The sequence below is a fragment of the Zeugodacus cucurbitae genome, chromosome 6 (assembly GCF_028554725.1).
Source record: "Zeugodacus cucurbitae isolate PBARC_wt_2022May chromosome 6, idZeuCucr1.2, whole genome shotgun sequence".
Lineage (NCBI taxonomy): Eukaryota > Metazoa > Arthropoda > Insecta > Diptera > Tephritidae > Zeugodacus > Zeugodacus cucurbitae.
Genome location: NC_071671.1, coordinates 65,384,432 through 65,397,517, shown reverse-complemented (window position 1 = coordinate 65,397,517; position 13,086 = coordinate 65,384,432). Strand labels below are relative to the sequence as shown.

The 13,086-nt window shown below is 34.3% G+C and overlaps 3 protein-coding genes across 4 annotated transcripts in view; 2 read left to right on the top strand and 1 right to left on the bottom strand.

Moving 5' to 3' along the window:
- The window catches only part of LOC105211650 (GTPase-GDP dissociation stimulator vimar), a 58,303-nt gene that overhangs the window by 42,937 nt on the left and 2,280 nt on the right, over nucleotides 1-13,086 (bottom strand). The window lies entirely within an intron of this gene.
- On the top strand, nucleotides 900-5,569 carry LOC105211643 (CD63 antigen). The gene is made up of 4 exons (XM_011183173.3): nucleotides 900-1,125; nucleotides 4,502-4,693; nucleotides 4,833-4,997; nucleotides 5,077-5,569. The coding sequence occupies exons 1-4, from the start codon at nucleotides 1,066-1,068 to the stop codon at nucleotides 5,353-5,355; spliced, it is 696 nt and encodes a 231-aa protein (XP_011181475.3). The 5' UTR covers nucleotides 900-1,065; the 3' UTR covers nucleotides 5,356-5,569.
- Nucleotides 7,840-12,183, top strand: LOC105211644 (23 kDa integral membrane protein). Its single transcript, XM_011183174.3, has 4 exons — nucleotides 7,840-8,114; nucleotides 11,328-11,519; nucleotides 11,584-11,748; nucleotides 11,823-12,183. The coding sequence occupies exons 1-4, from the start codon at nucleotides 8,055-8,057 to the stop codon at nucleotides 12,096-12,098; spliced, it is 693 nt and encodes a 230-aa protein (XP_011181476.2). The 5' UTR covers nucleotides 7,840-8,054; the 3' UTR covers nucleotides 12,099-12,183.

Here is a 13,086-nt window from a genome sequence, read left to right as displayed (position 1 = left end):
ACATTAACCCAACAAAATATTTGTAGAGATCTGTTTGCATCCCAAACTTATTCTCAACTGAATGTCTCTAGGGTCAAGCACTGGTCGATTAAATCGATTAAATCGTTTTATATCGATCTTGGACATTTGTGTCAACATTAACCCAACAAAATATCTGTAGAGATCTGTTTGCATTCCAAATTTATTCTCAACTGAAAATGTCACTTTTTGGGACGAATTCTCGACATTTGCGGGAATGTCTCTAAGGTCAAGCACTGGTCGATTAAATCGATTAATTCGTTTTATATCGATCTTGGACATTTGTGTCAACATTAACCCAACAAAATATTTGTAGAGATCTGTTTGCATCCCAAACTTATTCTCAACTGAAAATGTCACTTTTTGAGCCGAATTATCGACATTTGCGGGAAATTTTGCTTTTCTTTTTTAATTCCAAAAAAAGTGCGGCTGAGGATCATCGACATTTGTAACCGTTTTTATACAAAAAAAAAACTTAAATTTACAAAAAACGGCGGAAGCAAAGTTGTAGACCTAATATTTTCTGAAAAGTGTCTTATATAATATGCGCAATTATTTAGAGTTGTTGATTAAATAATGTTTTAATAGTTAAAATGTTGCAAAATATTTTCTTCCCTTCATACATTTTCCTGACATGTCACAACAACACATTATATGTATAATATTTCACACTATTATATACTTGGTCACTATGTAGTGCTTTCGAGATAGTAATATTTACAATACTACCTCTCATTTATTACCAACACGAAAGCGTATAAGACTTATCAGTAGTGCTGCGCGTCTGACAGTTTTGACGTTTTTCTCCGCCTGCAGCCCAATGTAGAGAGCCCGCGCTGGGAGCTATTGTAAGCGGCATTTAAAAGAACACAACAGACGCTCTTGTGTGATTAATTCGACAAGAGAACTCGACGCGTTCAGAACATTTGCAGCGAAACTGCAAGACAGGAACGCGAAACGAAAGTGTGTGAAACGATTAATTTTTAAAAAATAAAAATAAATAAAAAACTTAATAATATTTAAAGTGCAAGAAAGCAAAGTACCAACATGAATTGTCTGGCATCAATTATTAAATATTTAATCTATATCGCTAATGTAGTGTTTGTGGTGAGTTCTTGATCACAATTGCAATTTGTTTTGTGTAAAAAAATGTTTAAAATAACTAAGTTACAATGTTGTATGGATTTAATTTCATTATATTACTGGAAATTAATATTTTCCATGTACAGTTAGGAATTTGTTAATTATTTTTGCATTCATATTTGCAACTGTTTGTTTGTGTGTGTTTGTAATTGTTGGTGGGTGAAAAGCATGACATGAAAATGTTTTTAATTTAATGACTTTAATAGGCGCGATTCTAGAGACAATTGCGTTCCTTTTATTTATAATAACTGTGTAATTAATGTAATTACAAATGTGGGTGCAGTGTAAAATTTATGAACTTGAATTTTATTATAATGTCATTAAGGTTAAAAGGATTTTTAAAAGTCCTCGGAGTAATATAAAAAAAAATGCTTTTAATTCTTCTACACTTGGAGCGCTACCAATAATAAGTACTATCTACGATTTCTGCAACCTTGTACAGGACGAATCAAACAAACAACTGGTATAAATGCAAGCGAGTATCAGTTTTATTTAGAATATCATTTGTTAAGAGAACAAATATCATTCGTTGTCAGACAATAAACCAGAGCAATAACTAAGCGAGCGGAGAATTGACGCATCGAAAAGAGCTGTTATGAAATTCCAACTCAAATATGTCGAAACATAGTAATGAGTCAGGAAGTCAGTCTGCCTAAAACAATAAAAAGGTCCCCTGTTTAGCTAAAGTAAAGACTAAAAGCATGAAGTTGGCATATATTTCTGTTGTACTCTTTTATAATAATGAAAATAATGCGAAATAATTATTTTTCATTACTAAGCAATGAGGGCTTAACATATTTCAACTTAAATACAAATATATACCATATACTATGAATAGTAGTTATCAAGTGAAGTGTTTTGTTTTCCACCCACTATTCATTCTGAGATTTTATCAACTGTCGCTGATAATTTAGACAGCTGGAACAGAACACATTTTTGTTTCAGAATGATAATATATTATTTATTTTAAAAAGTTATTATTTACTTTAAAAAGTTTTTTTTTAAGAATCGTTTTTAAAAAATAAATTGATTAGTTGTTTAACTTTTATTTTCTAATTTATTATAGATAAAATTCTGTGTTATAAAAATTCACTATCTATAAAACAAAAAAATGTAAGGTACACACATTTTTTATACTCTCGCAACAAAAGTTGCTAAGAGAGTATTATAGTTTTGTTCACATAACGGTTGTTTGTAAGTCATAAAACTAAACGAGTTAGATATAGGGTTATATGTATCAAAATGATCAGGGTGACGAGACGAGTCAAAATCCGAATGTCTGTCTGTCCGTCCATCCGTCCGTGCAACGCATAACTTGAGTAAAAAGAGATATCTTAATGAAACTTGGAACACATGTTCCTTGGGACCGTGAGAGTGTTGCTTTCGAAAATGGGTAAAATCGGACCACTGCCACGCCCACAAAATGGCGAAAACCGAAAACACATAAAGTGTCATAACTAAGCCATAAATAAAGTTACAAAAGTAAAATTTGGAATAAAGGATCGCACTAGGAAGGACATATTTGCCATATTTGGATGTAATATTTTTGGGGAAGTGGGCGTGGCCCCGCCCCCAAATCGGTTATTTGTACATATCTCGCAAACCAATGAAATTGGTTAATAACCACGCCCACCTCCCATACAAAGGTTGGGTTGAAAATTACTAAAAGTGGGTTAACTCACTAACGAAAAACGTCAGAAACACTCAATTTTACAGAAGAAATAGCAGAAGGAAGCTGCACTGAGATTTTTTTACAAAATGGAAAGTGGGCGTATCTCAGGAGCTACTCGATAGATTTCAATGAAACTCGGTATATAATATTTTCTTGAGACGTGTGGAAAATGGATGAAATCGGTTCACAACCACGACAACTTCCCATATAACTCATTTTCGAATTCCATCTGATTGCTTCACTTTATAATAATATACATAAGGAACCAAAGAAGATAGCGAAATAAAACTTTACACAAATACTGTATATGATCTGTGGCATCACTTGTGAAAAAATTGTCGAAATCGGACTATAACTTTTCAAAGTCCCGGATATCGAATTTGAAGAACTCAATACCTCATGGTAATATTTCACCGAAAATATCAGATATCTCAGATATCTTAATTTAATTCAGAGTAAATCTTTTTCTTCTAATTGGTCAAATTGTGTCTTATCTTAATAAGAATATATCAATAAATTGCGAGAGTATAAAATGTTCGGTTGCACCCGATTTTACAAAAATCCAAACTTATCCAATTTGTAGCAATACAATCTAGTAGTATTATGTGCTAACTTTAGTTTAGACCAGTAGTTTACCAGTATTTATACCAGTTGGTGGATCGATTCAATACTCTACAATTACTCATATTTCTTGGAATATTATCATTTACTGTACTGAAAATGTATATTGAAGACAGAAATGTTATCAATTTTGACACATATGTATGTATTAGGCAATGTATCTGCTCAAAATTAAGCATATAGACACTAAAATAAATTGCATTGGAAGAGATTAGATATGACAACAGAGTTGTAGGCAGATGCTAGTATATGTAAATGTACATAAGTATGTAAATTGTGCAAACTTGCGTTCGTAACTGCGTAAATAACTGTGTTTCATGTTTCACGTTCTGGTGTGGCAAAAATCGCTTTATACGAGTACTCGTCTAGGTGTAGTTTAGGCAAATTATCTAGGTAAACTTGTCGTGCTTTGTTTTTTATGACCTTGATACGACTTAAATCTATAGGTATTTGTGTATTTCATACAAAAAGCTTAATGCGTTGGATTGGATACAGAACAGAACCCGTTGGAACAATATTCAAAATTTCAGAAAACTTTTTTAAATTACATTTTTTTGGCAGCAGTTACCAATTGTTAGTTATTACGAATATTTATGATTCATTTGTACTATAAACTCCAAGGACATTTAATCGTTAATTATAACATAATCAACATATAAACCTAATTATTTAAATACGAACTATTAACCAAAGCGATTTCTTATCGTGTTATCGCCACATAAACGAAATTATGTCAATATAAGATAATTCAAAGATAAACATAACCTACAAATAAACTCGTAAGTGCTCAGTTGGTATCCAAATTTCTGCTAAATCAGCAATAATAAAGATTAAAAAGCTTAAAGTGGATAGATGAGTGTGGATTTTTATGTTTATACCACATAGTAGTAATGCTTGTTAACTGATAACAGCAACAGATCGCAGTTAATAATAAAAAAGGTTAAAAGACCACAGTCACGTATACATATCACCCATATACTATTGCATATCATACAAGTTTATACCAAATACTAATGCTCATCATATATCTATATTTTCTATTCACAGATATGTGGCATACTCATCATTATACTTGGCTCACTTATGATTGGCAATCTTGGCGAATTCAAATCATTAGATGAGGCTTTTAACGTTGAAGCATTACCCATCATAATAATTGTACTAGGTTGTATAATATTTGTGATATCATTCTTCGGCTGCTGTGGCGCGATACGCGAGAGTTCTTGTTGCATGACAACGGTAGGTGTTGTGCAGGCATTATGGCTTAGAGAAAAATGAAAGAAAAACGCTTTAATTTTCAATTTCTAAACATATTTCGGGCTTATATGTATACTTTAACTATATGAAATATTATAAATCCGTTTCTATTTCCCCACAGTATGCCGTCTTAATGCTCATCATGTTCTGTCTGCAAATTGCTTTAGTAATCTGGGTATTTGTCAAACGTGCCGACTTCTTGAAAACTATGGGTGATGTTGTTGATACGGCGTGGAAGGAGAATAACTCCAATAAGAATGTTCCAATGGACGCATTACAGATTAGCGTAAGCAAGCGTGATTTCTTGATTTTTCTACATGAAAGTTGAAAATATTAATTTTATTTCTTTCCACCCAAAATATTAGTTCAAGTGTTGTGGCAAAAACAATTATGAAGATTATCTAATGGCGGGTAATAAGGTGCCGATTTCATGTTGTGGTTCACTCGAGATCAAGGAGTGTCCTGAAGATGTTTACAAGACCAAGCCTGGCTGTAAGGATGAATTCGTTGGATTCTGGTCCACAAACATGAATATTATCCGTTATGCGGGCATTGCAGTTGCGGGCATTGAATTGGCGGTATTCACAATAGCCTGTTGTCTGGCGAGTAGCATGCGCAATTCGCGAAGGAATGACATCTATTAATTTAAAAATAAGTTACACCAATATACATTGAATTCATTTTAGTGAATCATGTATGTATTACAACTAATGTACAAGACACTATATAAGTTTAAGTAAATAGTTAGCTATTTTATATTGTTAATCAATTAATATTATTATTTTATTTTAAAATTTGTTGATTCATTTTATTTATCCTGAATATATGCGAAAATACATGCAATGAAACAAATTGAAATTAGAGCTTTAGTTATTTTAGTTTATTTAAGTGAAATTAATCCGTCGACAATGATGCTGGGCATACTGACTCGAACTACGTACTCAAGGTGGTGTTCGACTGTGAAACAATCAAATTTTGTGAGGTCGTTGAAGCGAGTTTTAGTCATAAGTTAGTTAAAGAATCCCTCAGCTGCTCTCGCAAAAATTAAGTATTTAATTATCCATATTATATTAGAACTGAAGAGGGAAGCGAGACGCATTTGCAGACAAAAAAAAAAAAACAAAGTGGCCGAAATGCTTGACAGACAGAGATAATGGTCGAAAATTTTATGAAGAAAATGAAGCGACTTAACGAAGGTTTGAAGACCGGAGCATCCTCATGTAGAGACCAAGGTCGTAATCTGGTAACCGATGTCCAGGACATTATGGAGGGAACACTACTCGAAATGGCAGTGATAGTACAACACCAGTAGATGTCGAACCCGATTCCTAATCGATGACCCGACCATGAAGAAATTCGAATAGCAATTACCCGCTTGAAGAACAACAAAGCGGCGGGGGCCGATAGATTACGGGCCGAGCTATTCAAATACAGAAGAAAGCATGCCTGACGATTGGAATCTCAGTGTGCTCTGTCCAATGCCTAAAAAGGGAGATTCCACAAACTGATTGGACCTTATCAGTGTGGTTTTAGACCTGGAAAATCTACAACTGACCAGATAATCACCATGCGCCAAATCTTGGAGAAGTCTCGTGAAAAAAGGATCGACACACACCACCTTTTTGTCGATTTTAAAGATGATTTCGACAGCACGAAAAGGAACTGTCTTTATGCCGCGATGTCTGAATTTGGTATCCCCGCAAAACTAATACGGCTGTGCAAGTTGACGTTGAGCAACACCAAAAGCTCCATCATGATTGGGAAGGACCTCTCCGAGCCGTTCGATATCAAACGAGGTTTCACTATCGTGTGACTTCTTTAACTTCATGCTGGAAAAAAATTGCAAAACAGAGAAGGTACAATCTTCTATAAGAGTGTACAGCTGTTGGCGTACGCCGATGATATTGATATCATCGGGGCAAAAAACAGCGCCGTTAGTTCTGCTTTTTCCCGCCTGGATAAGGAGGCGAAGCGAATGGGTAGCATTAACAGCAATAACAATGTCAGCCTGGAAATCCAACGCAGAAACACTCTTGCCAACAGGTGCTATTTTGGACTGAGTAGGCAAACGGTTTCCACGCCAATCACATACATATTGGGTGAAGAAAGTGCTTAGAACAAGGAACAATGTTTTCAACTTATTTTTAGAGATTCCCATGTTTCAAGGAGTTATCTTTTAACAAATAAGGTCGGATGTAACCCTTCATAAGGATATACTATCCAAACATCATATTTAGTCTGCAAACTTGTGGAATTCATTGAATGACTTCGTCAATTTGTTCTTGACCTAGGAAGACCCCGAACTAGATTTTGTGAGACTCTCAGATTTATTTTACTTAACACCACAAATTGTTATCATATTTGATTTCTTTTAACCCCTAGATTTAACCCCACATAATACCCCAATTGTAAACAAGCCTTACTCCACCTGACCCCTTGAATTGTAAAAGACTAGACCTCACCTAATTATTCAAAATGTAAACAAAACTGACGTGACTTCTCAAAATGTAAAACAATCTTGAATTTAAACAATCTTAAAACATAAACAAACCTAACCTCACCAAACCTTTTAAAATATAAACAAAACTGATAACACGTGATCTCAAAAGGAAACAAACTTGGTCTCACACGACCCTTCAAAAATAAAAATAAAACCGACCTCAAATTGTTGACCTTCCGTAGTCCCACACCTAATCTCAAGCGACTTTCAAATGCAAGAATTTCTTTATATGAGAGAATTGATTTCAAACATAGTGAATAGAGAATGGTGAATGGAAGACTGTTGTGGAGCTTCTCATGCAAGCGAATACCGAATTATCGAATAGTTCTCATTATCGACGCTACACTGTACGCCTCATTTATTATCGATGGAATAAAATACTTTGAGCCCTGCATAATATGTGAATTGTATAACTTTATATATATTTACATATAACACACATTTTTACATGGATTCATGACATACAATAGATACACATTTGTCATATTTATCTAACCGATTAATGCATGGAAAATAATGAAAGATAAGTGCGTAATGATTTCTTGATACTTTTTCGTGGCCAAAACAAAAAAAATATAAAAATATATTTTACTAAAAAGCAACATTTCGGCAACATAGAGTTCAGTCATTCGAACGAAAGTTACGCGATCAAACGAAATTAGTTTTGGAAAGTAAAGCCAAATAAATATTGGCAAAAACTACGAATAGTTGGCAAATAAGAAAAGTTTAAATATTTATAAAATATATATTTATAAAATATTTAAACTAATATACATGAAAAAAAACAATATAATATAATAGTTTAAAAAAGTATTTTATATTGAACCCAAAAACGTTTGGAAAATGGGCTGGTGCGAATTTTTCATCAAATGGCTACTCTACTTTTTCAATCTGCTCGCAGTGGTAAGCTGAGATTACTCCTAACTATATATATGTGTTATTAAAACAACTGAAAAGCATTTAAAAACAAAAAAAAATATTCTAAATGAATGCATTTCCAAATTGTGTAAAGTAAAATGAAATTGTGAAATAAATATCACCAAAGCAAGACATACATAAATAATATCGACAGAACGATAATGTGATTTTTTCTAATTTATGGACTTACTTGTGGACTATCCTTTTCACATTGATCGTTAAAAAAATGATATTAAACGGAGCGAGAGATTTTTAAACCAACTTAAAGGGACTGTTTATAGAGCAGTGCCGAGATCTTCTTTTTTACACCCAATACACTTAGGACTTTGTTGTTAACAAATAACTTAAAGTAATCGAAAAAAGTCTTTAATAAAAACTGAGGTTGCCAGAAGTAGCTACTGTTTTGGCGCAAAGGGCCAGGAGATCCCAATGTGGGGTCTCTTTGGTATAACTCCACTAATATAATATACATATGTGATTGCCTATAAGTTTGATGTCTTTGTCTCTTACAAGGCACTCTTATAATGAAACATTTTCTTGTTCACCGTAGAAACTTGTAAAAGTGCTTTGTAAAAAGTATACATGATGGGGTCAAAAAATAAAGGGAATTTTAAATTTCCCGGAGTTGGAAAATCCGATTTAAAATTTTTTATTTTAATTTTTACAAGTTTAAAGGTATTTGTACAAGCATAAAATAAATCGTCGAAATTTCTAGATTTCTGAAAGGCTACCCCAAAAAGCCGAGTTTGTGAAGTGTTTCGAGGATTGAAAAAAGCGCTGGCGAAAGTGTGTAATATGATATGGAATGGAGACTTTTTGAAAGGCGATAACATTAGTGTAAACGCATGAATAAATTTTTTTTTTCAAAAAACGAAAATTACCGTTATTTTTTAACATAACTCGTATAGTAGTATAGAACAATTGGATTAGATTTCTCAACTCGAAATTATATGTATTTCTCAATCGAGTGGGTGCAATAGTCGACCCAGCTCATACTTGGACCATAATAGGTTATTGCTAGAGCAAAGAGTTTGAGTGCCGTCCAACATCCAATATACCAACCGAATGCTAGGTCCTTAAACTGACGCTTTAAACTTCAAAAGAACTGCCAAATATTACAACAAAATTTGTCTGATTTTAGTGTTCAGCATTAAAAATTTATAATATTCGTTTTCTTTTTTGAATATATCTATATGTCCCCCCATCGCCTTATATAATCATTTATGCTCAACAGCGACAGCCAACACATGCCAATCGAAAAACGACCAATAAATGTTGGAAACAAACCAGTTCACGCCTAAATTTAAAAAAAAAGTCAGATAAAAATCACTATATCTATAAATTTCACTACATGTATAGGTACCCAAGCCAACGCCATTTATATTTCTGTTGAAATAGAAGCATTGAGTTATCTGTTTTGCGCGAAGTTGCGAAAAAAATGATAAGAATATGGATGACTGTAATTACTTTTGACTCACCGTTTGCCATTTTACTAGTTCATAAATATATTTGTCGTACAATATGCATGTATTATGTAGTATAACCTTTGAACGAAATGATTCATTAGATTTTAAGTACACTCTTCTATTTAAATGTATGCATGTCTACTTTCAATAAATGCACTTGTATTAGTTTAAATAAGCTGCTAAAATGGTAGTTTAACATTATAAAACAACAACAATTAGGTATTCGATAACAGTTGGCATATGGTAGTGGTAAATTTTGGATACCTTTTTAGAGGACCCTGATCTATTGGCAAATCTTTAGAGTCTACATTTCTGACAACATGTAATAAAAAACAAGTAAGGAAGAGCTAAGTTCGGGTGTAACCGAACATTTTATACTCTCGCAATTTATTTATTTAAGTTTATTTATATTAATAATACATAATTTGACCCACATATTCGTCATATATATTGTATAAAGTCCATTGAAAGTTGGAAACATAGTATTTGTGCAACGTTCTGCACCGATATCTTCACTAATGCTTACTTTATATATTGTAAAGTAAGCGATTCAGATTGTCTTCAAAGTTCTGGTATATAGGAAGTAGGCGTGGTTGTGAAGCGATTTGGCCTATTTTCACAACATATCATTTGGATGTAAGGAAACTATTACAAACCAAGTTTCATTGAAATCGGTCGAGTAGTTCCTGAGATATGGTTTTTGACCCATAAGTGGGCGACGCCACGCCCATTTTCCATTTTGTAAAAAGATCTGAGTGCAGCTTTCATCTGCCCTTTTTATGTGAAATTTAGTGTTTCTGACGTTTTTCGTTAATGAGTTAACCCACTTTTAGTAGTTTTCAACATAACTTTTGTATGGGAGGTGGACGTGGTTATGATCCGATTTCTTTCATTTTTGGACTGCATTAGGAAGTGGCTAAAAAAACGACTGGAGAAAGTTTGGTTTATATAGCTCTATTGGTTTGCGAGATATGTACAAAAAGCTTAGTAAGGGGCGGGGCCACGCCCACTTCCCCAAAAAAAATACATCCAAATATGCTCCTTCATAGTGCGATCCTTCATACCAAATATTATTTCCATAGCTTTATTTATGGCTTAGTTATGGCACTTTATGTGTTTTCGGTTTTCGCCATTTTGTGGGCGTGGCAGTGGTCCGATTTTGCTCATTTTCGAAAGCAACCTTCCTATGGTGCCAAGTTTCATCAAGATGTCTTAATTTTTACTCAAGTTACAGCCTGCACAGACGGACGGACGGACAGACAGACATTCGGATTTGAACTCCACTCTTCACCCTGATCACTTTGGTATATATAACCCCATATCTAACTCGTTTAGTTTTGGGTGTTACAAACAACCGTTATGTGAACAAAACTATAATACTCTCTTTAGCAACTTTTGTTGCGAGAGTATAATAAAGTAGACTTATGCCAACTAAGTTAGATTGATTTGAATGAAAATCTAGTCCAAACTTAAAACGTCCGTTATAAGATCTCTTTGTGGTAGATAAATATTTATAATATACTGATACTAGATCTACTCTACCTTCCAGTTATTAGTTCTTCTGCTTTATAAGAGTATATTTTTTGACTGGATAGACGTGTTTCGAACCCACTTCCAAGCGATTGGATTAATATTTTTTGTGCTTTATAGACTTTATATCCATGATTATACACACTCGAATAAATATTCGCTAATAAATATTAATGAAAGTAAAAAAAAAATTAATTTCCAGATAGTTGGCATACTGCTCATCATACTTGGCAGTCTTGTTTTGGATGGCATGGGTGATCTAAAATCGGACAATAGTGTCCAATATGTCAACGCCGTACCGATTATTGTTATAGTGCTGGGTGGTGTCATATTCATCGTGTCATTCTTTGGCTGCTGCGGCGCAATTAAGGAGATCAATTGGTGTATACTATTGGTAAGTTTGTGGAAATTATACAAAACCATAAATATTTTCAAATTTTTTCTTCAAACTTCTGCAGTACTCGCTATTTATGTTCATACTGATGTGTCTGCAGATAGCACTTGTCGTTTGGGCTTTCTTGGAGAAGCAAGATTTCCTCAACTCTATGAATACGATTGTTCATAATGCATTTGAGAATAGAAATTACGACGCTGATAACCCTATGAATATACTACAGATTACCGTAAGTTACATATACGAACGCGAAAACTTTTCATTACTTTTTTGAGAACCTTTCCTTGTTTTTTCTTTTTTTAGTTCAGCTGCTGTGGCTACAATAATTACACGGATTATGGCAGCAACGCCGTGCCACCGTCTTGCTGCGGTTTTGTAGACACGAATGCGCCATGTCCAGCGGCCATATATACCACCAAACAGGGTTGCCAATCTGTGTTTTATAATTTCTGGTATGATAATATAGGTTATGTGCGTATTGGTGGCATTGTGGTGATCGTCATTGAGTTCTTGGCCTTGGTATCTGGTTGTGGTTTGGCGGGATGCATACGCAATTCGAAGCGCAGGAATATCGCTTAAAGAAAGGACGGCTGTTTTAAACAAATATGTTTTTTAAACGTTTCTTTGCATAAAAAAATAAACTTTGAATTAGAGTAAAGAATAATCCCGTTTTTTTTATTTTTGGAAATACATACAGTTTTATGCACACCACAAAATTCACCCGAAATGCACATTTTCGAAAATTCGATGAAATTTGAAAATGTAACGATGGGAATTCTATGGTTTGTTGTATCCGTCGGATGGGGAGTCCCACAAGATGACAGATGAAGTTTATAAAAAATCGTTTTCATTTTGAAAGTATAGTCGGTTGATTGCCTATGAAAGGAGTATCACTTTTGTTTGGGGAAGAGCTTTTCAGTTAGTCCACGTTCTCCCGTTCCTTGGCCGACTTTAAATATATACGAGTATATATTTGGCGAAGGAACCGCTTAAGCGATTATAGCCGAATCCACCAAAGCCCAAAGCGCGCCACTCATTACTCCTTCTTGCTTTTTGGCGCCAACTGAAAATACCGTGTCAGTGCCATCGAAGGACTCGTACAGATCATCGTTCCATCGTCTGCGGTAATTGCCGTTGCCAATGTTCAAAGGACCATAGATCTTTCGCAAAACCTTTCTCTCGAAAACGTCTCATCGGATGTTGACATCGTCCGCGCAAGAGCAACTTGTAGAGTTTGGTTTTGATTCGTTGCGAGGGGATTTTACTTTTCAATTGCCTACTCAGTCCAAAGAAGGACCAATAGTGATTCTGGGTTGGATTTTAAGGCTGACATTATTTGTGTTGTTGATGCTGGTTCGCTTCGTTTCCTTATCCACACTGGAAAAAGCAGAACTAATGGCGCTGTTATTACCTTCAATGATATCATGATATCAATGTCATCGACGTACGCCAGCAGTTGTACACTCTTACAGAAGATTGTACTTTCTCTATTTAGCTCTGCAGAAGGGGTCCTTCCCGATCCTGATGGAGCTTTTAATGTTGCTTAACTCCAGTTCACACAGCCATA

What these genes read in the sequence shown, in the direction of transcription:
- LOC105211643 (XM_011183173.3), top strand. Translation starts at nt 1,066, where the DNA reads ATGAATTGTCTGGCATCAATTATTAAATATTTAATCTATATCGCTAAT. An exon ending in TCGCTAATGTAGTGTTTGTG is followed by an intron (nt 1,126 to 4,501) that starts GTGAGTTCTTGA and finishes TTCTATTCACAG; the next exon opens with ATATGTGGCATACTCATCAT. An exon ending in GTTCTTGTTGCATGACAACG is followed by an intron (nt 4,694 to 4,832) that starts GTAGGTGTTGTG and finishes ATTTCCCCACAG; the next exon opens with TATGCCGTCTTAATGCTCAT.
- LOC105211644 (XM_011183174.3), top strand. Translation starts at nt 8,055, where the DNA reads ATGGGCTGGTGCGAATTTTTCATCAAATGGCTACTCTACTTTTTCAAT. An exon ending in TTTTCAATCTGCTCGCAGTG is followed by an intron (nt 8,115 to 11,327) that starts GTAAGCTGAGAT and finishes ATTAATTTCCAG; the next exon opens with ATAGTTGGCATACTGCTCAT. An exon ending in TGAATATACTACAGATTACC is followed by an intron (nt 11,749 to 11,822) that starts GTAAGTTACATA and finishes TTCTTTTTTTAG; the next exon opens with TTCAGCTGCTGTGGCTACAA.